At 28.3% G+C, this 21,868-nt stretch overlaps 4 protein-coding genes across 8 annotated transcripts; 3 read left to right on the top strand and 1 right to left on the bottom strand.

The window, feature by feature from the left end:
* Positions 1-232: 232 nt before the first annotated feature.
* Positions 233-3,567, top strand: LOC145745638 (sodium-dependent glucose transporter 1A-like). 2 transcript variants are annotated; one of them, XM_082563769.1, is made up of 9 exons: positions 233-546; positions 627-769; positions 1,255-1,397; positions 1,551-1,700; positions 1,814-2,003; positions 2,138-2,352; positions 2,443-2,623; positions 2,697-2,882; positions 3,008-3,567. In XM_082563769.1, exons 1-9 carry the CDS (start codon positions 355-357, stop codon positions 3,036-3,038), a joined length of 1,431 nt encoding a protein of 476 aa, XP_082419895.1. In that variant the 5' UTR covers positions 233-354; the 3' UTR covers positions 3,039-3,567. The 2 variants fall into 2 exon arrangements, with proteins under 2 accessions (XP_082419895.1, XP_082419896.1); XM_082563770.1 differs by lacking the exon at positions 3,008-3,567 and having other exon boundaries at positions 2,717-2,866.
* Positions 3,568-4,688: 1,121 nt separating this feature from the next.
* On the top strand, positions 4,689-9,465 carry LOC145745229 (solute carrier family 60 member 1-like). Of its 2 annotated transcripts, XM_082563238.1 has the most exons (10): positions 4,689-4,932; positions 5,070-5,212; positions 5,660-5,802; positions 5,997-6,146; positions 6,568-6,757; positions 6,985-7,199; positions 7,273-7,453; positions 7,560-7,745; positions 7,944-8,026; positions 9,346-9,465. In XM_082563238.1, the coding sequence occupies exons 1-9, from the start codon at positions 4,750-4,752 to the stop codon at positions 7,996-7,998; spliced, it is 1,446 nt and encodes a 481-aa protein (XP_082419364.1). In that variant the 5' UTR covers positions 4,689-4,749; the 3' UTR covers positions 7,999-8,026; positions 9,346-9,465. The 2 variants fall into 2 exon arrangements, with proteins under 2 accessions (XP_082419364.1, XP_082419363.1); XM_082563237.1 differs by lacking the exon at positions 9,346-9,465 and having other exon boundaries at positions 7,944-8,335.
* On the bottom strand, positions 8,287-12,937 carry LOC145745231 (sodium-dependent glucose transporter 1A-like). Of its 2 annotated transcripts, XM_082563239.1 has the most exons (10): positions 12,837-12,937; positions 12,456-12,641; positions 12,161-12,303; positions 11,567-11,709; positions 11,289-11,447; positions 10,831-11,026; positions 10,516-10,730; positions 9,865-10,045; positions 9,326-9,511; positions 8,287-9,268 (listed from the first exon to the last, which is right to left on the bottom strand). In XM_082563239.1, the coding sequence occupies exons 2-10, from the start codon at positions 12,615-12,617 to the stop codon at positions 9,190-9,192; spliced, it is 1,464 nt and encodes a 487-aa protein (XP_082419365.1). In that variant the 5' UTR covers positions 12,618-12,641; positions 12,837-12,937; the 3' UTR covers positions 8,287-9,189. The 2 variants fall into 2 exon arrangements, with proteins under 2 accessions (XP_082419365.1, XP_082419366.1); XM_082563240.1 differs by lacking the exon at positions 12,837-12,937 and having other exon boundaries at positions 12,452-12,576.
* A 1,453-nt stretch (positions 12,938-14,390) lies between these two features.
* On the top strand, positions 14,391-21,081 carry LOC145745607 (kelch-like protein 38). 2 transcript variants are annotated; one of them, XM_082563727.1, is made up of 15 exons: positions 14,391-14,528; positions 14,604-14,727; positions 14,839-14,992; positions 16,963-17,180; positions 17,249-17,401; positions 17,483-17,591; positions 17,748-17,807; positions 18,080-18,142; positions 18,339-18,419; positions 18,551-18,645; positions 18,791-18,989; positions 19,513-19,656; positions 19,796-19,954; positions 20,046-20,190; positions 20,470-21,081. In XM_082563727.1, the coding sequence occupies exons 1-15, from the start codon at positions 14,449-14,451 to the stop codon at positions 20,609-20,611; spliced, it is 1,926 nt and encodes a 641-aa protein (XP_082419853.1). In that variant the 5' UTR covers positions 14,391-14,448; the 3' UTR covers positions 20,612-21,081. The 2 variants fall into 2 exon arrangements, with proteins under 2 accessions (XP_082419853.1, XP_082419854.1); XM_082563728.1 differs by having other exon boundaries at positions 17,255-17,401.
* The last annotated feature ends 787 nt before the right edge of the window (positions 21,082-21,868 follow it).

The raw sequence follows: 21,868 nt of genomic DNA on the forward strand, positions 1-21,868 counted from the left end.
AGGCATTACCTAATAAGGTTTTTAAAAAATTATTAGCCGAAACGGTTGCAAAAACTGCAGGTTATGCACACTTAGTTTTACCATTATTTGCTTATCGTTAAGGTTCGAGGTAACATATAGGTAAAATAAACTGTGTAAATAGGTCAATGTGTACACAATAATATAAATTTAAGTAAACTTTTGGGTTTACTGCAGTGTTTTATTACCATATAATTGTTTTGCAGTATTTCTACTTAAAATTTACCTAATCTGTTATGTAAAACAACATGTTGTGTAATAAACTTATAGCTTAGTAATCAAATCTAACAAGCCAACAAATCGTTTGTGTTTAAGCATTTTTGTCAATACAGAAAAATGGCAAATTTAAGTAACGAAAATTCAAAAAATATTAGTCAAGATGAGTTACAGATATCTCCAACTCCATCTAGTTTGTTTATAATACAAAATTCAGGAGACCGTAAACTAGAGACAGACAAGTGTAAGAATGTCAGCTTAATTAATCGGAATTTAAAGTATTTTGCACTAAGTTTGGCTCAATTCATATATGTAAGTATTGTTAGCATAATATAACAGTTTTTAAAACTTCCACTTTTACATGTATTGAAAATTAAATAACTTTTTTCTAGGGTTTTGACCTTATAATATATGGATTGGCTCTACCCACGTTAGCTGAAAATATGAAAAAAACTGTTTCAGAACTTTCGACTGCTTTAATTGCAAGGGGAGCTGGTTTTTTATTGGGATCTCTTATTATTGGACTAACGGAAGGGTAAGCCAATCTACATAAGTTTTATTTTATTTTTTGTATATAGTTATTCTCGATGTAAAAAGGTCGAATGCGCTACCTAAACATAGAGTAACATCAGTTACTCCGACCCAGTCCCGAGTTGCCCGTGGCAGTTTGGAATATTATAGATATTAATTACCTGATGGTTATGCTGCTAATGAAGTAATTAGGTGTTGGCTAAACAGGGGTTTATACCGTTTATAGCGCCTTATGCGAGAGCGTTACAGCATTAGAGCAGTTGGAATTGAACCTACGACTTCATGTGACGTAGCAAGTGTTGTAGTGTTCCTACTACTACACCACGCTGCCGGCATTTCTTGTAATGCAATTTTAAAACACTTTTTTATGCCAGTAACACAAATGTTCAGAACTGATTTTATTTTACAAAAGATATAAATTAACCTTATAACAAAAAAAGTTTACAAGATAAACATATACCAAACAAAACAGACCCCTTTTACTTTTAGAAATATGGATATTGAATTGTCTATATCGCTTTCCATGGCAGTAATTTCATTCGGTTTATTTTTTGTTTCAATTTTTCAAAACTTTGCAGCTTTTCTTACTTTCACTTTTATTAGTTCATTAGGATTAGGTGGATATCAAACAGGTAAATAAAAAATGTAATTTAAAATTTTTTTTTGTCTAAAAGTGTTTTTTTTAAGTTTTTTTTAAGGTTTTTCTACGCATATAGTCAAAACACGCTTATTTTTTCCCCTCTTCATTACAGAAGTAATGTTTAACTTTTATTTTCATTTTCTAGTTTCTAACGTATTTTGTATAAAACTTTGGGGCAAGAAAGCCAAGATTGCGTTGCAAGTTTTACAGTTTATTGGATGTCTTGGTTTTATGGCTTCACCCTTATCAGCTAAGCCATTTCTTAACGAAGTGCAAAACACCACGTCAAACAACGGTAGTTAGCCTACTTGGTCGTATATTTATGGTGTCTACGCTATTTACATTTCTTTATCATTGCACATAGACGCCAAAAAAAAACAAAAGCAGGTAAAATAATTAATGTTTTAGGTAGCGAGGTCTTCCGTGATATCATATATGTTGGAGACACAAACCTACCTTACGTAAGCATTATATACATTATCATTGCTGGGGTTGGATTTTTCATATCGTTGTTTTTCTTATTCCTTAAATTTTTTTTTAAATCAACTTCTGGTATTGCCAAGGAAGAAACAAAAGAAGAAACTAATCAGTGCTTTAGGTAGTGTTATAAAGTATCACCTAATTAAATGCTTATTAAATTGGTGAAGTTGTTAATATGTTCTTTAATTAGAGCGTATTGACAATAAAATTTCATGAATTTTAAACCATGTTACATTTACTGTTTGATTTTAGATATAAAATACTGGCGTGCATGTTCTTTTTATTTTTTCTCCTTATCGGAATACACCTAACTGTGACAACATTCTTATACACCTTTGCTGTAAGTGATATCCCTGGAGCTGGTTATACAAAAAACCAAGCTTCTGATCTTAATACAGTCTATCTAGTTGGGGTAACTGTCGGACAATTTTTGGCCATTTTTATGGCAAAAAAGTTTTCTACAACAGGTATTGTGCTAGTTTCTAAAAAATTGTTTGAATCAGTCTTGAACGAAAAAAATCAAAAAAGCTTTTGGTTTAACTAAATATGTTTTTTAGTGAATCTAACATTGAATCTGTCAGTTGTTTTGATTTCTTCAACTGTTTTGCTTTTTTTTCCTTATTACACCGACTATACAGCTGTATTCTGGATAACGATTGTACTTCTTGGCTCATTTTTTGTTAGTATTTATGGGTTTCTTTACGCTTGGTCAAATGAATACATTGTAGTTAATGGAAGGTAAGTATTAAATAAAGCCCAAGAGTATAATAAATTCTCGATATTGCTCACCTTATTTCTACAACTTTTACAGAGCTTCAAGTATATTTATAGTAGGAGGGTCCTGTGGTGAAATGATTCTTCCAGTAATACTTGGTTTTTTTATCGATACACATCCGAAGTATTTTCTTTACAGTATTTTTTTGTATGTTGCACTAATGCTTGTTATATATCTATCTGCAGTCAAGGTTGCAAGAAATTATGGATCAAAAATACAAAGGTTAATAAATAAGGCTATTTATGTAAATATCAGAATTATTTATATGACACTTAATAATATAAATAATTTTTTTCATTAATAATAATATTGTCCTGTTTTAATCAAAAGACTTTAATGATTTTTAGGTCTAACAAAGATTCTATTGAGGTCGGTTAGAAACAAATTAACGATGTTTTAGAAAATGTGCCAAAATTTTTCTTAGTTTGAAAGTTTTTATATTTTTTAATTTTAATACTGTAGTAGGCTAGGCTAATCTTATTTTGTCTTTATATAACAACTAAAATATCTAAACTGATTTAAATGGTTATGTTACATGTTACGCATTTAACGTTAAATTGATTTTATGATTTTGCACAATCAAACTAGACAAAGTTATGGGTTTTACTGGTTCACTAACGGCAACAAAAAGTTGCCTTAAATAATAATACCAATTTGTAATCAGTGTAAAAAATTTGCTTTAAATTAAAGCTAAGTTTTGCATATAATATGTTTTAACACCCTTTTTTAGCTTAGCTTGGATAGTGTAAAAATTCAGCTTTGTCGTATGGACTTTTCTATATAGGCTAAAAGCGTAAAAATAGGTATTAAATTTCTGCGTAAGCAGCTGTAAATCAAGCATGCAGTTATCAAACACGACGTTAAAAAATCAAGCACGACTTTAAAATATATTTAAGCGTTATTATGGTTCCAAAATTTTAGATTTCAAAACATATTGTTATTGTCATTATTATTATTATGGTTCGAAATCTTAGATTTGTGTATTTTATAATATTAAATTTTTATTTTTTATTAAAATATTGACATATTAATGTATTAATAATAATTTTTTGAGTTTACTTTGTTCGACGAACTATAATAAACGTACAAAACAATATATATCTTTACTTTTATATTTTATTTTGGTTTTAAACAGAATCCAAATGTTGATAAATAAAGCTAACGGTTAAAGTTTTTTTAGTTGCAAATGTGAGATCAAGCCCAAATGTTCTAACTTTAATATATGCAACTTTTAGATACATTTTAAACAAGAAAAGTTTAATTTTTTTTTGTAATTAAACAAAATAAGGATTTATCAAACCATTATCATATTAAAAAATAAACATTAAATAAGCATTTTTTTATACAATACTGTAATATATTGTTATTTTTTTACTATACACTTAATAACAATTAAATAAACGGCAAAAATTTTGTAATTTTTTTTCTTGAAAAGTACTGCGCAAATATTGCCAACAACATTCCAACAGTTACAAAACCGTAAACTTAATGAAAATATTTTTTGTATTTTGCCATAGGCTATTGAAGAATTTTTGATTAGATTAAAAAACATTATGCACAATGTTTTGAAAATAACCTAACCAAACAAACCGCTTTAACAAAACGTATTTGATAATACAAATCAATTTCACATAAAATTAGATCAATGTTTGCAATAAACTCAGTTGACTAATCACTTTGTTATTATGTCAGAAAACAACATAATGTTGTTAAACTAGGTTTTTAGGAAATGTGCCGATTCAATAACAATTTTAACATGGCATACTAAGTATTATACAAGTGCAATGTTGATAAAAAAATCGCAAAATAAGATATATTATTTCTGTCTATGCTGCAGTAAATGGAGCGTAAAGTTAATTAAGGTGCTGTTGTTTTTGTTTTGCACTACTTTAAGTTAAGTTTTTACTGAGAGTTGAACAATGTAGTTAATTTTTAACTTAGTGTAACGACAACAAGCTAAATGACATTAGACAAAACTATTTTTCGTAATAACACAATGCTTAGTCAGCAAAATGATGAAATGAAATGTTTATTTACTTCCACAGTTTTTCCTAGGTTTTTACTGTTCGTTAAAAAACTACATACCTGTATGGAAAATACTGTAAATATTGAAAACATCGATATGGACGAGGTAAAGAAATATCCAAAAGTTTCCAGCTTGTTCATAGAACAGAAACTAGTCGACGTAGTACAGATAAAAGGCACCCAAAAGAATGTTAACTTGAGCAGAAATTTGAAAACTGTGGCACTGTCTATGGCCTACTTTATATTTGTAAGTATTCCAACAGCACATACTAGTACTAAACATACGCAATTTATAATTTATTGCTTGTTTAACAATTTTGTCAAAAACCAACCGATGATATTTAATTAAATAGACTAAAATGTAGTTTTGTACAAAATATTTAGGGGTACGACTTAATAATATATGGACTGGCACTACCTACTTTAGCTGAGAATATGAAGAAAACAGTTTCCGAACTTTCGCCAGCTGTGGTTGCAAGAGGTGCTGGGTTTTTATCTGGATCTTTGACTGTTGGACTAGCAAATGGGTAAGCTAATTTGACAAGCAACTGCATACATTTTAGATTTTGAATTTTCGGTTTTATATGCGCCAATAGATAGCAAGTTCATTTAGTAAATGTAGTTTCCGTGTTTCAGTCTTAACGGTAATTTTTCAATTTTTAGATTGTTGATTTGCAGTATCGCCAATTAATCAATAAAACAAATATGTTTAAATTCGACAAGATTATTATAAGTTAATTTCTCTTTACATATCTACAAAGCCGCCCAGGTTTCGTTATGCTTTACTGTACCACTAACCGTTTTACTTTCTACTTGTTATCTTAAAGTACCGAATTAAGTCAAACTTAAAACAAATATGTTGATGCATATTGCAAAATTTACGCCTTTAAACTTTACCAGATAATTTCACATTCTGGTTATGAAATTATTTAAAGTTATGACATAACCTATTCACACATATTTATTATTTTTAGACGCATGGATATAGAGTTAGTCGTATCACTAGCCATGTCAATTATGTCAATTGGTTTGGTTTTCGTTCCAATCATCTTAAACTTTGCATCTCTAATTGTATTCTCGTTTATTAGTTCGTTTGGGTTAGGAGCATTTGAAACTGGTTTGTAAATTTCCTAATAGTAGTATTGTATATTAAATATATCAAGCTTAGTAAGTAATATGATATAGGGAGGATATAAGAGTCACATTTGTTATCTGAAAACCTAGTCAACAATACCATTTTCTTGAAAAGTATCCGCATTATGTTACAATTACAATTTATACATCAAAACATTAATTTTGTAAACTTTTTAGTTGGAAATGTGTTCTGTATAAAACTATGGGGGGAGCAAGCACAAACTATTCTTCAAATTCTACATTTTTTCTTCTGTCTTGGATGTCTGGCGTCACCTCTTACAGCAAAATATTTTCTTAACGAACCACAGAATACAACTTTAAACAACGGTAACTATAAAGTCCTTAACATTTCTCAAACGACTTAAACTTTCTAAATGTGTCTTTTTTGCATTAATTTTTCTCTAAAACTAACTTTTTTTCTTATATTTATTTTTCCTCGATGTAGAAAGGTCGACTTTATGACTTAAACATAGAGTAACATTTAGATTAAGTCAAAGTTGAAATCAGCAGTTTGAAATAATATAGATTATATTCGCCCGATAATTAGAGGGCTGATAAGGTGTTGACTGCAGAAGTTGATTGCGTTAATAACGGCTTACTTGAAGGTATTACAGAATGGGAGCAGTGGGAATCAAACCCGCGAACCTGTTTAAGACAGGGTAAACTTGTTCAAGGGTGATGTTTTTAATGGGTTAGACTTGTAGAATATACATTTAAAAATACACTTACTTAAATCCGCTTGTTCTAGGTAGTGTGGTATTTCGTGATGTAATATATGTTGGAGGCACAAACCTACCTTACGTGAGCATTATATACATCATCATTGCAGGGTTGGGTTTTTGTGTATCGTTATATTTCTTTTTTCTCAAATTCTACTTTAAAACAGCTTCAAGTCTCCTTGAAGAAGAACCAGAAAAAGAAATTAACAAATGGTTTAGGTATTTTCTTTAAAAAAAGTTTTAGTTCTGTAAGAGAAATGAATACAAAGTATACTGTTGGCCAGCAAGAGGTTATTTTTTTTATACCGTTTTTAGCGACTTACTCAAGAAAGCAACAGCATGAGAGCAGTTGGAATCGAACACAAGAGCTCTTGTTGTGGTGCCAAGTGTTCTGACCACTACACTATAATGGTGGTTAACTTTTAACCATTTGTTAACATTTTCAGACACAAAATTCTGGTGTTCATGTTCTTTTTATTTCTCTTATACGTCGGAGCCTATTTAACAGTGACAACATTTTTATACACCTTTGCAGTAAGTGATATTCCTGGGGCTAGGTATACCAAACATCAAGCTTCTAATCTTAACACAGTGTATCTAGTTGGCGATACAGTTGGGCAATTCTTATCTATATTCATGGCAAAAAAGTTTTCGGCCAGATGTATGTATGATTCCTAAATCCTAATATATGCTTATTCGAAGTAACTTAAGCATTGTAAATATTTGTTTTACAGTTAATATAACATTGAACATGACAGTTGTTTTGGTTTGTTCAATCGGTTTACTATTCTTTCCTTACTACACAAATTACGCTGCAATCTTTTGGGTATTAATGGCAATACATGGCCTTTTCCTTCCAAGTATTTACGGTTTCTTTTACTCGTGGGCAAATAAATATATAGCTGTGAACGAAAGGTAAGTAGATGACTTGGATATATACACCGATCAAGACTTAGAAATATCTTTTTATAAAAGTACAGTAAAATTTCAATGGCAAAACGTTTACTTTTTTGTTTTACAGAGCCTCGTGCATATTTATAATAGCAGGGTCCTGTGGTGAAATGGTTCTTCCATTATTACTTGGTATTTTTATCGATGCACATCCAATGTATTTTCTGTATTTTATTTGCACTTATATTTTCCTCGCGTTGGCAGTCTTTCTATTTGGTAATACAGTAGCCAAAAATACTGGGTCTAAATATAAAAGGTAGCTTATAACTTAAACATCAAAATAGGCCACAGAATGTACTAACAAAATAATTTCTGTTTAGGAAACATACAGCAAATCAATACTATGTAAACATCCTGTTCTTATCAATATTGCAACACATTAAGCTAGAGAATCTGAAATATCTACCTATACTATTATTATGCATTAATAAAGTTTTCTTATGTTATTTTTTAGGCGCAAACCTTCAGATACCAATACAGAAATAGTTTGTTTAGAAACACAAACTTGACGTTTTTCGGAATCAGAAAATATTTAACGTAAATTCTGCAATATTTAAGTTACTTTTGCTTGTGGCTAATAAAAGTTTAGACTACTAATATAAACGTTTAAATGGTTAGAATTGTTATATTTTGGATAATGGATTAGTATAGAATTATTGAAAATAAGGTATGACTCTGTTATACAAGAAGAATCAATATTAAATTTGCATTTTTACCTAAAAAAAAAGTTTTTCTTATAATATACTTGTCAAATACAACAATTACCTTGTAACTATAACACTACTAAAAAAGCCACCAAAACGATCGAATATAAATATAATAATGACAACACAAAAATAACTCTTATTGCTTAAATTAAGGCACATCAATAAATTATTTTAAAAAATATTAACTTATAAGACACTATTTTATATTAAGGCATATACAGGATTTATGTTATGTAGTTAGTATAGAAAAATGTATATATATATATACATTATTAAACTATTAAAAAATAATTTGTGTACAGAACAAACCAATATTATGTTGTATAGGTAAGGCTAAATAAATGTGTTTTAAGATGTACAATGCATGTTGTGTAACAAAATTGTGAAAAAAAAACTATTGGAATAACAAAGGTGGGCACCGTTAACCCGCTAATTGTTAATTAACAAAGTTAACTTTTGCATAAAAATTTAACTTTGAAAATTATTATGGAACCTGTTAAACTTTTGATAAATTGTGCTTCTGTTAATATAGGTTCGTTATTTCAGTTTTTTAAATCTAAGCTAATAAATTTCAAGAAGATGGGGTAGGCAGGGTGGTAAGGAAAAATGACATCACAACCCCATGTACACCACATTTTTTTAATAACCACAAGTTGGCCAAAGAAAACTATTCGTTTAAATTTTCTTCTTAATTTAAAAGTTTAACTAAACTGCTTTTGATGGGAAAGGGTTGCAACGTTAACTGTTATTAATAACCCTAGTTACATTGCATATAATTTCAATAATTAAAGTTAATGAAGCTAACATATTGTGTAATGAATTTAACGAAGATTGGTTAACTGTGCCCACCTATTGCAATACACTAAAAAAGACTTGCATAATAATTGTGATATATTAACTACACTAGAGTTAGAAGTTTAAAAATGCTGTTAAAAAATGGTGTTAAAAAGTAAGTTAAAAAGAAAAAGAATATTAAAATTATTTTACATTGAATTAAGTCACCACATCTTCACTGTCATGACTTGGAAGATTGATGATTTCATTTTCATTCTGATTTGCAATATCGACAGGCCTACAATAAAAATTAAGTTTAATAAAATAAAACTTAAAGATGTTAAACATTACTTACTTTTTTAGTCTTTTTTTTAGGGTATCTGCCACAAATACACCAGTTATAAAAACAAGGAATAAGGCAACAAAGTATCCAAATATGATATACAAAAACCTCATTGGGTTTTCATCAAAGAGTAATCCAACTAATAGCGGTAAAAGCATTTCACCAAATGATGCACCAACGATGAACACACTGGAAGCCCTAAAAAAAAATTTTGGTTTTGTTTATAAATAATATGCAAAGTTTATAAGCACCGAAAAAAGTGAATCCATACCTCTTTTAGTTTTTTTAAACTTGAATTTGAAATTACTTATTCTTACTTCATAACTACTAGACTAAATTGTAATTCAAGTAACTTCGATTTTTATAAGCTAGATGTTATTAATCACTTCTTATGTATGGTATCTAAATTTTTAAATACCTTCTTTGTACATTTCTGTCACTTTTATTATAATTTTAAAACTAAAACCATTTGCTTGGCACAAAAAAAAATTTCGATCTGACTTTAATTAAATTTTATTTTTGTTTTGTTTTATCTATAATACTTTACTTACCGTTCATCTACTATTATGTATGTATGTGCCCACAAGAAACAATTTCCATAAATACTAGCTGAAAAAAACCCAAATACCCCGACTAAGATCCAAAAAATAAATTTCTCATCATCATAAAATGGCAAAAACAAAAATGCAACAGCAGCAAAAGTTGATATAACCATACTTAACAGAAGGTTTACTAAAAAAAATTACAACTATATATTTATAAACATTTTTTTATATATTTCCTCAATATGGGATTGACTTCCTGACCTAGAGAAACTACATATGTTACCCCAACCCAGCCTCGAGTTGCCTTTAGCAGTTTGGAATATTACAAATCATAATTGCCCAATAATTAAGCTGCTGATTAGGTGCTGGCTCAGCAGATGTTCATACTGTTGACAGTGCCTTACTCAAGGGCGCTATAGCATGAGAGCAGTGGGGATCGAACCCACGATTTCATGTAGGGTAGCAAGTGTTCTGACTACCATACGACGCTGTCAGTTATTAAAAAATTTCTTATTATTATATACTAAAATTTGTAAAGATATTAAAAACTATATTAAATAGGTATTTAAAAATAAATGACAACCATTTATTTAGTGTTAGTACATTTTAAATTTTATTCAAAATAAGTGATTTTTTATAATATAAGATTTTAAAAACCTTTTGGTGAAAATTTTAATGCCATTAGAATAGCGATGAATTGTCCAACTGTCATTGAAGTAAGAAACACAGTGTTAAGGTTAGAGGCCTCATTTCTTGAATACTGAGCACCGGGTATGTTACTGATTGCAAATGCATACAAAAATGTTGTAAAAGTCAAATATACCCCGACATAGAAAAAAAATAGGAAAAAGAAAATGGCAAGAACTGTGTATCTAAAAACAGATAAATTAGGCATCTGTTAAACATATTAAAATGCTGTTAATTGAATTGACGCTCTAGTATACTTTTTAATATAAAAATTAAAATTTTAACCTAAAAATTTTATTTTCTTGTTTTCTTGCTTCCTTTGTGCTTTCAGCATATTCAGTATTGAACATGAATTTAAGAAGAATAAAACATCCAGCAACAACTAAACCACTAATAGATACAATTATGTATACACCACTTAGATAAGGAATATTTGTTCCTTGCATTAATATTACATCACGAAATACTGGTGGTGCAGATTCTAAAAAATTTCAAAATTAAAAAGTTTAGTATATATATATATAATCAATATAAAAACCAATGTATTTTATATACCAAAGACACATGAAAACAACCAATTAGTATTTGATAAAATAAATGACAATAACAGTTAGATATATTTAGGTTAAACCTTAAATACATATATATTTTTGTATTGTATAGCCTATATATATATAATATGGTGAAGACTATTAATTTAAATAACTTGCACGTCAAAATTTTTACAATTTGACAAAACTTACCATTTACAATAATGCTGTAATTAATTGGTTGTGGTTCATTTAGGAAAGGATTTGTAGCAATAGGGCAAATTAGACATCCAAAACAGTAGAAAAAATGAAGCGTTTGTAACACTGAGTTTGCCTTTTTTCCCCACAGTTTTAAGCAAAATACATTACCAACTAACATAAAAAAAACTGTATTTAAATTTTATGTTTCTACAAAAATAATTAAAAAAAGAAATTTTTAAATGCTTTAAACTTAACAGTTATTAATTATTGGATAAATTTTGTATACATGCCTGTTTCAAAAGCTCCTAATCCATAAGATGCAAGAAAAGAAAAGAAAATTAAACTTGGTAAGTTAAGGATTATTGGAGAAAAAAATAAACCAATTGACATCAGAATTAAACCAATACTAATGGTTATTTGGACATCTACTCGACTATAAAAAAATTGAATGTGTTTACATATTTATTCCCTCACCAAAAATTAGGTGTACTGGGACCAGCAGCATGGTGTAGTGGTCAGACTCTAGGCTTAACTACATATTGCGTTCAGGGTTTGATTCCCACTGCTCTTATGCTGTAGCACCCTTGATTGAAGCGCTATAAACAGTATGAACTTCTGCTGAGTCAACACTTAATCAGCAGCTTACTTATAGGGCAATTATTATTAATAATACTTCTGCCATAAGCAACTCGAGACTGGGTTAAGGTAACTGATGTTACTCTATGTTTAGGCTGTTTTTTTAACTAAAACTGAATATAAATTTTAACACATGTAAATCATCACAATAAAATCTAGTTTTAATAATTATTTAAAATATTTAACAAATATAAAATCCAACTAAATAAAAAATTTGTGTTATTTCTAAAACAGTATATTTTGCTTACCCTTCAATTAGACCAGTTGACATTGAACCCAAAAGAAATCCGACTCCTCTAGCAATTAAACAAGGGGAAAGATCTGCAATTGTTTTTTTCATGTTTTCTGCCAATGTGGGAAGTGCTAAGCCCAGTATAATTAAATCAAAACCCTAAAAATATAAACAAATCATTGACCAAAAATTAAACAGATTTAATATACCAATTACACAATGCTTTTTATACAAATGAACTAATATGTTATATATATATATATATATATATATATAATATTATTTTTTGAGTATTTTAATAACTTACTTACATAAACAAAAAATGCAATTGCCAAAGTAGCCGTTTTCAGGTAAATTCCCAACATGTTTCTGTCTAGTTTTTTGATGCTAATTTCATTTTGTTCAGAGTTTTCCAGTAAGGTTACAGTATTATCTGTGGGTTCTGCCATTTCTATGCCATCAGCTTCCTTCATTGCATTAATTGATATGATTCTAATCTAATAAGGAATAAATAACACAAACAGTAATATTATACAACTTGTCTTTTGCTGGTAGTTTAATTAAATGCTATCGTCCTTTTTTAATTGTCTACTCAGCTGATTATGTTGCAATTAAGAAATGAAGAAAGAAACAATATAAACTAACAAATCAGCATAATTAACTTTATTTCTATAACAATACATAGTTATTACCTTTTTGCGTCAGCATGCTTTGTCGGCATTGCACCATTGCATCGTAAACTTTGTAACGGAATACTTCCCCGAAAACCAAAATTTTAAAAGAGCTATTTTACCGAAATTTTGAGTAATTTTTTTTCAAATTAAGAATCAAGTTTCAATAAAGAGTATAGATTTGAGGCTGTTAATTAAAAAATTTCTCATTGCCAGTAAAATGTGTTTTTAAATCGTAAGATGCCCCGGTACAATCGTAATATACCCCCGAAAATGACTTTAAAGCCTAGAAAGACCAATATGAACTGATATTCTGAGAAGACCCCACAAGCATTTTGCGTTCTACTAGGAATTTGTACCGTTTACACAGCATCTGTTCCATCTCCCACCATTGGGGATATTTAATAAATTAATAAATTGTTTTGCTGATATAACGCATGACTGGCACCGTTTAATTTTTTAGTTGTGATTGTTCTTGCTAAACAGAAACGTAGTTTTGTTTTTTATTTTGAAGTTAAAGTCGACCTTAGCTTATATCAACTTCATATTTTCGACAATTTGAAAACAAACCAAATTTTGACAATTTTTTAAAATCGTTTAGAAAGCTGCAACTATAAAAAGCTACCAGTAACTTGGTTGCCAGTCGATCCGTACTCAGGTCGATGTGCACGAGGCGATTCGTACTCTGGTACAAGTCGATCCGTACTCACTACGTAACCCTTTAAATAATTCAGGCGCATATATGTGACGAATCGGTTTAATGTGATTTATCATAAATAGTAGTAATATGCAATAGGTGCTTACATATTGTCTATGTATTGTAAATAAATTTTTTTTATTTTATTTTTTTTTTCGAGTGTTAATGAAAGTAAATAATAAATATGATATACAATTAATATTACAACAATGCCACGGAAAAAATGACAAAATCAATTTAATGATTAAAACATGCCAAAAGTATTAATGTTTACACAATGATTTTATAGTATATTACGGCATGGTCACCAAACCCAAATTTTTTTATTAAAACATATTTTGTGTTATTTGTTTTTTGATATATTTATGAATTGCAAAAAAGTTTTAACAAAAACCGTATGCTGGCATGTTATAAATGCTAATCATCTTGACAATGATTTTAAAAGCAAAAGTCAACTAATAAAAATCCCAATTAAACATCAAAGCTACCGTCCTTATTTTATCGTCGTAGTTGTAACATTGGTTAAAACAGCTGACAAAAAGATGTCAACAACACAATAATTCAATGTTAAAAAACACCTTGAGTTATTAAACACATTTATTAATGCATATATCCAATATTTATTCGTTTAAAAAAAGATATAAGGAATAACTTGCGAGTGCGACAATTGATATTCACGATTAATGTAAATTGCCGGAGTACGGATCGCCCGTTAATACAACGGCTTGCAAGGCGGTCCAAATAGCGAAAAACTCTCGCAGATTTCGAAATTTTTGTTGTTTCTGGAACGCAGTACAGATCAACTGACAACCGTTTTTAAGATATCTGTGTTATTTTAGACCATAACTTTTTAATTATTTTTTATCTCCCAGAAAGTATTAGTATTCATGTTTAAACTCATTGAAAACATCATTTTTGTTTAAATTGGAAAATTAAATGGAGACAGTAGGAATACCTTCTTCCAATGAACATTTTGAAAGCAATCATGCTGCTTGGCTATTAAATAAGTTAAACACGTAAATAAGTTAAACACATAAACCTCACTTGATTTCTATATAAACTACTATTATTTATGTTATACTTTAACCTAGAGATCGACTGACTACAAAGGTATCATGTGATGTTAAAATAGTTGCTGGAACAGAGCAGTTTAGTGCACATAAATGCATCCTTACAGCTTTTTCAGAATTTTGGAGAAAAATGTTTACAGTAAAGGTATGTACAAAGTAGTTTTATATTTATTTTTCATTATGTTGTTTATATGCATTTTTTCTTTTTTTTTGTCATAAAGTATTTAGTTTAAATTTATAAGCTTTGCATTTTTAGATGAAGGAAAACTATTCATCTGAAGCACTTATCAATGGTGTTAATGGGGATATAATGAATATTCTGCTTACTTATATTTACACTGGGAAAGTTTCATTAAATGATGGCAATGTTTATTTGCTGATTGAAGCATCACATTACATGCAATTACCTTGTAAGTTATGTTATATATATGGGCAATTCTTCGGTAACGGAATTATAAGCATAGAAGTCCAGTTCGAACTTCTATGCTTCTTAAAAATTGAAAAATGTTTGGTAACGGAATTACGCCAATAAATTAGATATAAAAAGTTGGGTAATACATAATCCCAATTCGTCTGAATTTAAAAAAAATTAATTTAAATTAAACATGTGTAAATAATTGTCCTTATTATAAGCAACAAAAAGATACCAAATTTTTTTAGTTGGGGTTTAAAAAATATTTATTTATTGACAAATTAACTTAAAAAAACCTGGTAACGGAATTACACTTTAAGTAACAGAAAGGCACTGTCTAATTTTGGCATGTAACTTTAGTCTTAAATTTACTCAATTTCAGATAAAATTTAAAAAAATTGTTTTAGGTACTGTTAAAATAAGAAACAAACTTAACTAAAAATTTTTTAAAAAAATCTTGGTAACGGAATTACAAAACTAAAAACTACTAGGTATTTTTTTAAATAAACTCTTAAACAGAACAAAACAAACCAAATTTTGAAATTCCTAACTACCATTTTAACAAAAACTACAAACATAACTGCAAAAATAAAATTAACAAACAAACATAACATGTTTAAAATTCTAAATCGCTAAACTCTAAATTAGTAATAAAATTGATGTTGCAGAAACAATTTGTTACACCTAAATAAAATGGATAATTATGCAAAAACAATAAGTCTAGTGGGTAAAATAGCTTATAATATTGTTTGAATATGCCAAATATCAGTTAAAAATCAACTTGTTAACTATGAATATTTTTATTTAATTTTATTTAGTAATATATGTACCCATAAAACTAATTTATAAATTTGAAAACTATCTTCTCACAAAATTAAAAAAAATGGATATTATATTACAATGCCATTTCATTTTTTTACTTATAAAAATAATTATATTATTTTAAATCATTTAAACCAGGCAGAATAAGCATTTCTACAAAATCTCTGATGTTGTAATTCCGTTACCCGTAATTCCGTTACCATTATTGTAGATAAAATTGATAAGGAACGTTAAAGTTTAGTTTTTATTTATAGTACTTAACAACTAAAATCAGAGAATTAAAAATATTATAAGTTGTATTTGATTAAATTTTAAGTTATAAAACTTTTTATGTAAATTCGGTAACGGAATTACCTATATTCTAACAAGTTAAAAACTTAAAAATTGCTGATTTTTAAATTGTAATATAGAATTTGTCGTTTAACTTATGTTAAGCATATGTTTAAACCTTTTATACTAACACATTACAAATCTGTTGTAATCTGTTTTGTAACTTTTATATTAACTTAAAATTATTGCTTAAAATTGCCATAAAAGTGCAAAAAAATCTGTACATTTTAAATTAAAAAAAAAAATCACTTATAAAAAATTATTTGCCCAAATTTTTTTAAATTTAAACTTTAAATATCAAAACCAAAGAAACAGGTAAGTTTTAAACAAATAATTTAAGTTAATTTTTTTTTAAAAAACACTTTCCCAATGAGAATTGCCCATATATACTAAAAGTAGTGATTCACTTTAACATAACAAAACATTATTTTTACTAATATAAAGCTTACTTGGAATTGGCTAAAGGATTTGTTAAGTTTTAAGTAGTTTTATTATAACCAGTTATACCTAGATTTATTAGATAAATCAAATATAGTTCGAAATCATTTGATCATTTTCAATTTACATTTATTTAAGTAACTTAATTATGAATATTAAATGATTTAACTAAACAAAAAAAGAGGGTCTCTGTCCCCGTCCAATATTCTTATTCTTATAATTAAATATGTTAATAACACAACAACATACTTGGCCTATTGTTTATCACATATAAACACAAAAGCTAATTATATATATTTATAATATTTAAACCAAAATTAATTTTAAAAACGATTTTCAAATTGATTTTAAAAATCAAATAATAAATAAATCTTGCAGTTGTTTTGGATCATTGCAGCACATACCTGGAAAAAAAAATTTCAAAAGAAAATTGCTTTGATGCATTAAATTGTGCTATAAGGTTTGACCTAGTTTCAATTACTGCAACTTCTCAAAGTGTTATTTTGAAAAATTTGTCGGATACAAAAGTTTTGGAAAAATTTAAACATCTTGATTTGAAAAATGTCACAGATATTCTGGGGTTTTCAAACAATACGGTAATAAATATTTATTTTAATTATAGTTTTACAAGACATTTATTAAATATTTTTCTTTTATTTTCAAGGTAAAGGTTTCTGAAGAAACAAAGTTTAAAGCAATAATCAAGTGGGTGAATCATGACAAAGAAAGTAGAAAAGATCATTTTTATCAAATTTTTACCCTTCTTGATCTTCAAAAATTTTCAAAAACAGTTTTGCAAAACTTTGTTGCAACAGAGGTACACTAAGTAACAATCTTGTTTCAAAATATTGACTCGCCTTCTAACTTAGTGAATAAGTTTAATTATTTTTATTTATAGGAGTTGGTTGCCCAATCAATGGAATGTACAAAGTTGGTGATGAATGCTGCCTTTAATCTGCCAACAGCTTTAACTTCACCTGTGTTAAAAAGCGTGCCAGTTAAGCTAGGTTTAAATTAATTAATAATTGGTCTTTTTTTGTTGTCACCTTAAAGCATTTATAATTTTATTGACTTGATATTGTTTAAATATTTTCGAAGGTCTGTTACAGCCTTTTAATGATTAACTAAATTAAAAATTTATTTTTGTTTTACAATTTTTATAGCTCAACCTTATGCTGTGTTAGAACCATCATCGCCATTTTCTAAGCCAGTATTGCAGCCAGGTATTCTAGCTAAAATAACAATCTTTTTTATTCTTAAGTTAATTAAAAAATATATTACTTAAAAACTAAAGTAACTTATTGTTAGGTGTTTAATTTCAAATTTTTCATTTTTTTTATCCTATTTATGTGAATGTTTATTAACAATAACTTAAACACTATTAAGCTTTTTTAAATCATAATACCTTACAGCTTTTAATTAAATTTTTTAGCCACATGAGCATATGTCTTACACAAACCTTTGATAGTTAACTAAATAAAAGTTATATTTGCAGTTCAACAACATGTTACTGTACTAAAACTAGCACAACTGTCTTGTAGTTCGCCATTTAAGCCAGGTAATATGTATACTAGAAAAAACATTTTACATTGTACTATCTGTAAATTAAAAAAACATAACTGTAAGTTTAAAAATATTTTTCTTTAGTTGGTGTAGTAAGAAAAACAGAATATTCACTTTTTTATAAAATCCTACTTTTAAAGTTTTAAATTGTTTACTTAAACATTACTTATAATTTTATCTGGCTCAAATAGTGGAACCTAACAGAGAAACTCAACCGTCAACTTCATCAAATGGCCAAAGATCACGAAATAAAAATAAAACACCAAAAAAATGTAACATTTATGTGTTTTTAATTGTTTCTAATTTTAGCTACTGTCGTAACATAAGAAATTTTCTGTTATCATAGTCTAAAGTTTTGGATATTGTTGTTTATAGCAGTTAATTTAATTTTAAATATATTTAGCAACACTTCAAAATCTACTTATAATTGGTGGCTGTGATAGCGATCGACATGTTGTTCAATATACTATCAGCACAAAAAGATGGAAAGCTCAAAAGGTAAGTAGTATATTTTTAAGTGAAGGTCGGGTTGTGATGTTATTATTTATGTTGTGCAGTGGACTTTATTTTAACATTTATAATGGTTAAGAATGTTGCTGTAAGTAATATCCTATTTTTGAGGATGATTTATTTTACATTTAAGAGACCGAGTGAATGTGGTTGGGGTTCTACAGCTTGCCGAATTAATAACTATGTTTATTTGATGGGTGGAGAGGTTAATGGGGAATCTAAATCTCTTGATGTTGTTGAAAGATTAGATTTAAATAACTTTAGTGATGGTTGGACAGAAGTTTGTTCTCTGATGGTGGGTCGAAGACGTACTGCTAGTTCCTATTTAAATGGTGAATTTTCTAAGTACAAACTCTAACATATAGAAAAGTTTTGTTTTGTCCATAGAGTAACAGCAATCAAATACAAAACATTATAATTTTCTTAAATATTTTTTGTGTTAAAATTTAAAAAAAATAAATAATAAATATTTTTTAATAATTTTTAATTAAGTAATCATTTTTTTTTTGTTTATCCTTGATGTTGGAAGGTCAAATGCGTTATAATTTTTAATTAAGTAATAATTTTCTTTGTGTTTATCCTTGATGTGGGAAGGTCAAATGCGTTACTTAAACATAGAGTAACATCAGTTACTCTGACCCAGTCTCGAGTTGCCTTTGGCAGTTTTGGATATTATATAGAATTTAATTGCCCGATTATTATGCTGCTGATTAAGTGTTGGCTCAACAGAAGTTTATACCGTTTATAGCGCCTTACTCGAGGGTGGTACAATATGAGAACATTGGGGATTAAACCCACAACCTCATGGTGGTATAACAAGTGTTCTAATAATAATATTTTTAATTACATATTAAGATGCACTTTACGTTGTTGGAGGACTTGCTCATGACTCTGGCTGGCTTTCTTCTGGTGAGTTTTATTTGTCAGAAAGGAATGATTGGTACAAAATTCCAGATATGTCAACAAAAAGACAAGATCATGCAATGTCTTGTTTTCAAAGTTAGTCGTAAATATTGTAAAAAAATCTTTATTTAAAAATACAAAATTACAATTTTGTAAATTAAAAAATTTAAATTTTTAATTTAAATTAAAAAAAAACTTTTATAGTTAAATTTTATTTAAAACTTTTCCATTAAAGAACAACTTTATGTTATTGGTGGATACACACCAAGTACTCGCCTATCATCTATGGAAAGGTTTGATGCAAGAACTAATTCTTGGCGAAATGCTTGTTCAATGTCTTGTGCAAGAGATGAATTAGCTTCTGTTGAGCTTAATGGGGAAATTTATGCCATAGGTTACATGGACTTTAAATTTTTAAATGGCTTTACAAGATTCTATAGTTGTACACTGCATACATCAGTATTTCAAAATTTTAAATATTTTAGGTGGCACAAATGGAGACAATGCATTAGATACTGTTGAGATTTATCGGCCCAGGGCAAACAAATGGGTTTCTGGAAGTCCACTGTGCCAGGCAAGGCAGCAACACTGCGCCTGTGTTGTAGATGGAAAAATCTATGTTGTTGGAGGGTAAAGCATACATTTTTTTCCAGGTTTTATTTAAAATGAATGCCCAAACAGTCTTTTGGTTGTAAGATTTGTGTCTGAAAAACTTTGAAACCAACACAAAACTCAAACTCAAGACATTTTAACTTTTTAACAATCATTAAACTTAGTTAAAACATTTCCTTTAACCAGGGATCTAAAAATGTATTTGCAGTCCTGTGCAAAATTTAGTAGGTTTTGAGTTTATTATGTACAGACACATATTTATTTATCTAGGTTTATTTTGTTGTGTTTTTTATCTAGATGTAGTTATGTGGATTCTGATAATTGTGGAAATAATACCGCTGAGAATACAATGGAAGTTTTTGATCCAGCTGTGGGAAGGTGGCAGGTAGTCACAAGACTAAGTAAGCCACGGTTTAGCTCTGCTGTGGTTGCATTTTAAATAAATAAATGGCTTTTGGTTATGCTTTTAGTTGATAGCCTCGGTATAAAAATAAAAATTGTTTGTTAACATAAGCTCACCCTTACATTATTGTTGTAACTTTGTAGTAGTAAATGTTGTTCAAATAATACTTCGCAACTGTAATTGATTTTAACAGTTGGTCTGATTTTTAAAATGTGTGAGTTTTCTGCTTTTAAAATGTTTTATAAAACTGTTTTTTTCTGACTTTCCTGATTTTTATACTGCTTTAACTTTTTTTGTGATTGCTGCAGATGATTTATTTTGTTGTTTAACTTTTTTAAAACTTGATGTGTAATATTAAAAACCTTTTTCTTCATAATTACTATTAACCTTTTTTATTTATTTTTGCTGGTGAAATGATGTGTTTTAAAGGGTAGGGTTTATTTTAAAAATTATTTTCTTTTTATCTCAAAAAGGAAAGCAATTCACATAGGTTGGTAGGCTGTAGAATGTGCATTTTGTTTAATTTCGTTATATTATATATAATCTTAATTATTTTTTCTATTTTTTACTTTAAAAAATTCTTTAATTAAGGTGGGCAATGTAAACAAGCTTTGCTTTTAATAAATTATTTATACGGGAATGTATATTTTTATGTTAATTTATTATGGATATTAAAAGACAAACCAATAATCATACAACCCTTTTAATTAGAACATTACACACACTGCACATAGCCTATTTAGAGGGTCCCCTATTTTACCAAAATTTGGGACAAATTTGTTTTAAACTGGAAGCATTTTTTAGTGAAGGGTTTGAATGTTAATAGAAAATGTCTCATTGCAGGTAAAATAAGTTTTTCAATCGTGTGATACCCCCGAAAATGCCGTTTAAAGCATGGAAAGACCATTATAAAATGACATTCTGAGAAGACCCCACAAGCTTTTTTCGTCCCACTAGAAACCTCTGCCGTTTACATAATACCAGTTCTGTCTCCTATCATCGGGGATAAATAAATAAATTATTAAATTATTTTTCTGATAAAACGCATGACTGCCACCGTTTAATTTTTTAGTTATTGTTGTTCTTGCGTTACGCAGAAACGTAGTTTTTTAGTTAATATTTTTAGGTTAAGTTAAAGTCGACCTAAGCTCATAGCAACTTCATATTTTCGACAATTTTAAAACAAACTAAATTTTGATACGCATATTAAAATTGTATAGAAAGCTGCAGCGCCAGTCAGCCAGTAACTTGATGTGATGTCTGATTATTAAACTAACTTTTATTTGATATTTT

The sequence above is a fragment of the Corella eumyota genome, chromosome 3, assembly GCF_963082875.1.
Source record: "Corella eumyota chromosome 3, kaCorEumy4.1, whole genome shotgun sequence".
Taxonomy (NCBI): domain Eukaryota; kingdom Metazoa; phylum Chordata; class Ascidiacea; order Phlebobranchia; family Corellidae; genus Corella; species Corella eumyota.

Coding starts and splice junctions, on each gene's coding strand:
- LOC145745638 (XM_082563769.1), top strand. CDS start 355: ATGGCAAATTTAAGTAACGAAAATTCAAAAAATATTAGTCAAGATGAG. Junction 770..1,254: donor ATTATTGGACTAACGGAAGG/GTAAGCCAATCT, acceptor TTTTACTTTTAG/AAATATGGATATTGAATTGT. Junction 2,004..2,137: donor GAAACTAATCAGTGCTTTAG/GTAGTGTTATAA, acceptor GTTTGATTTTAG/ATATAAAATACTGGCGTGCA.
- LOC145745229 (XM_082563238.1), top strand. CDS start 4,750: ATGGAAAATACTGTAAATATTGAAAACATCGATATGGACGAGGTAAAG. Junction 5,213..5,659: donor ACTGTTGGACTAGCAAATGG/GTAAGCTAATTT, acceptor TATTATTTTTAG/ACGCATGGATATAGAGTTAG. Junction 6,758..6,984: donor GAAATTAACAAATGGTTTAG/GTATTTTCTTTA, acceptor TAACATTTTCAG/ACACAAAATTCTGGTGTTCA.
- LOC145745231 (XM_082563239.1), bottom strand. CDS start 12,617: ATGAAGGAAGCTGATGGCATAGAAATGGCAGAACCCACAGATAATACT. Junction 12,304..12,455: donor CAATTGCATTTTTTGTTTAT/GTAAGTAAGTTA, acceptor TTATATTTTTAG/GGTTTTGATTTAATTATACT. Junction 10,046..10,515: donor ATTAAAATTTTCACCAAAAG/GTTTTTAAAATC, acceptor AATTTTTTTTAG/TAAACCTTCTGTTAAGTATG.
- LOC145745607 (XM_082563727.1), top strand. CDS start 14,449: ATGGAGACAGTAGGAATACCTTCTTCCAATGAACATTTTGAAAGCAAT. Junction 17,592..17,747: donor AAGCGTGCCAGTTAAGCTAG/GTTTAAATTAAT, acceptor CAATTTTTATAG/CTCAACCTTATGCTGTGTTA. Junction 19,955..20,045: donor TGGGGAAATTTATGCCATAG/GTTACATGGACT, acceptor TAAATATTTTAG/GTGGCACAAATGGAGACAAT.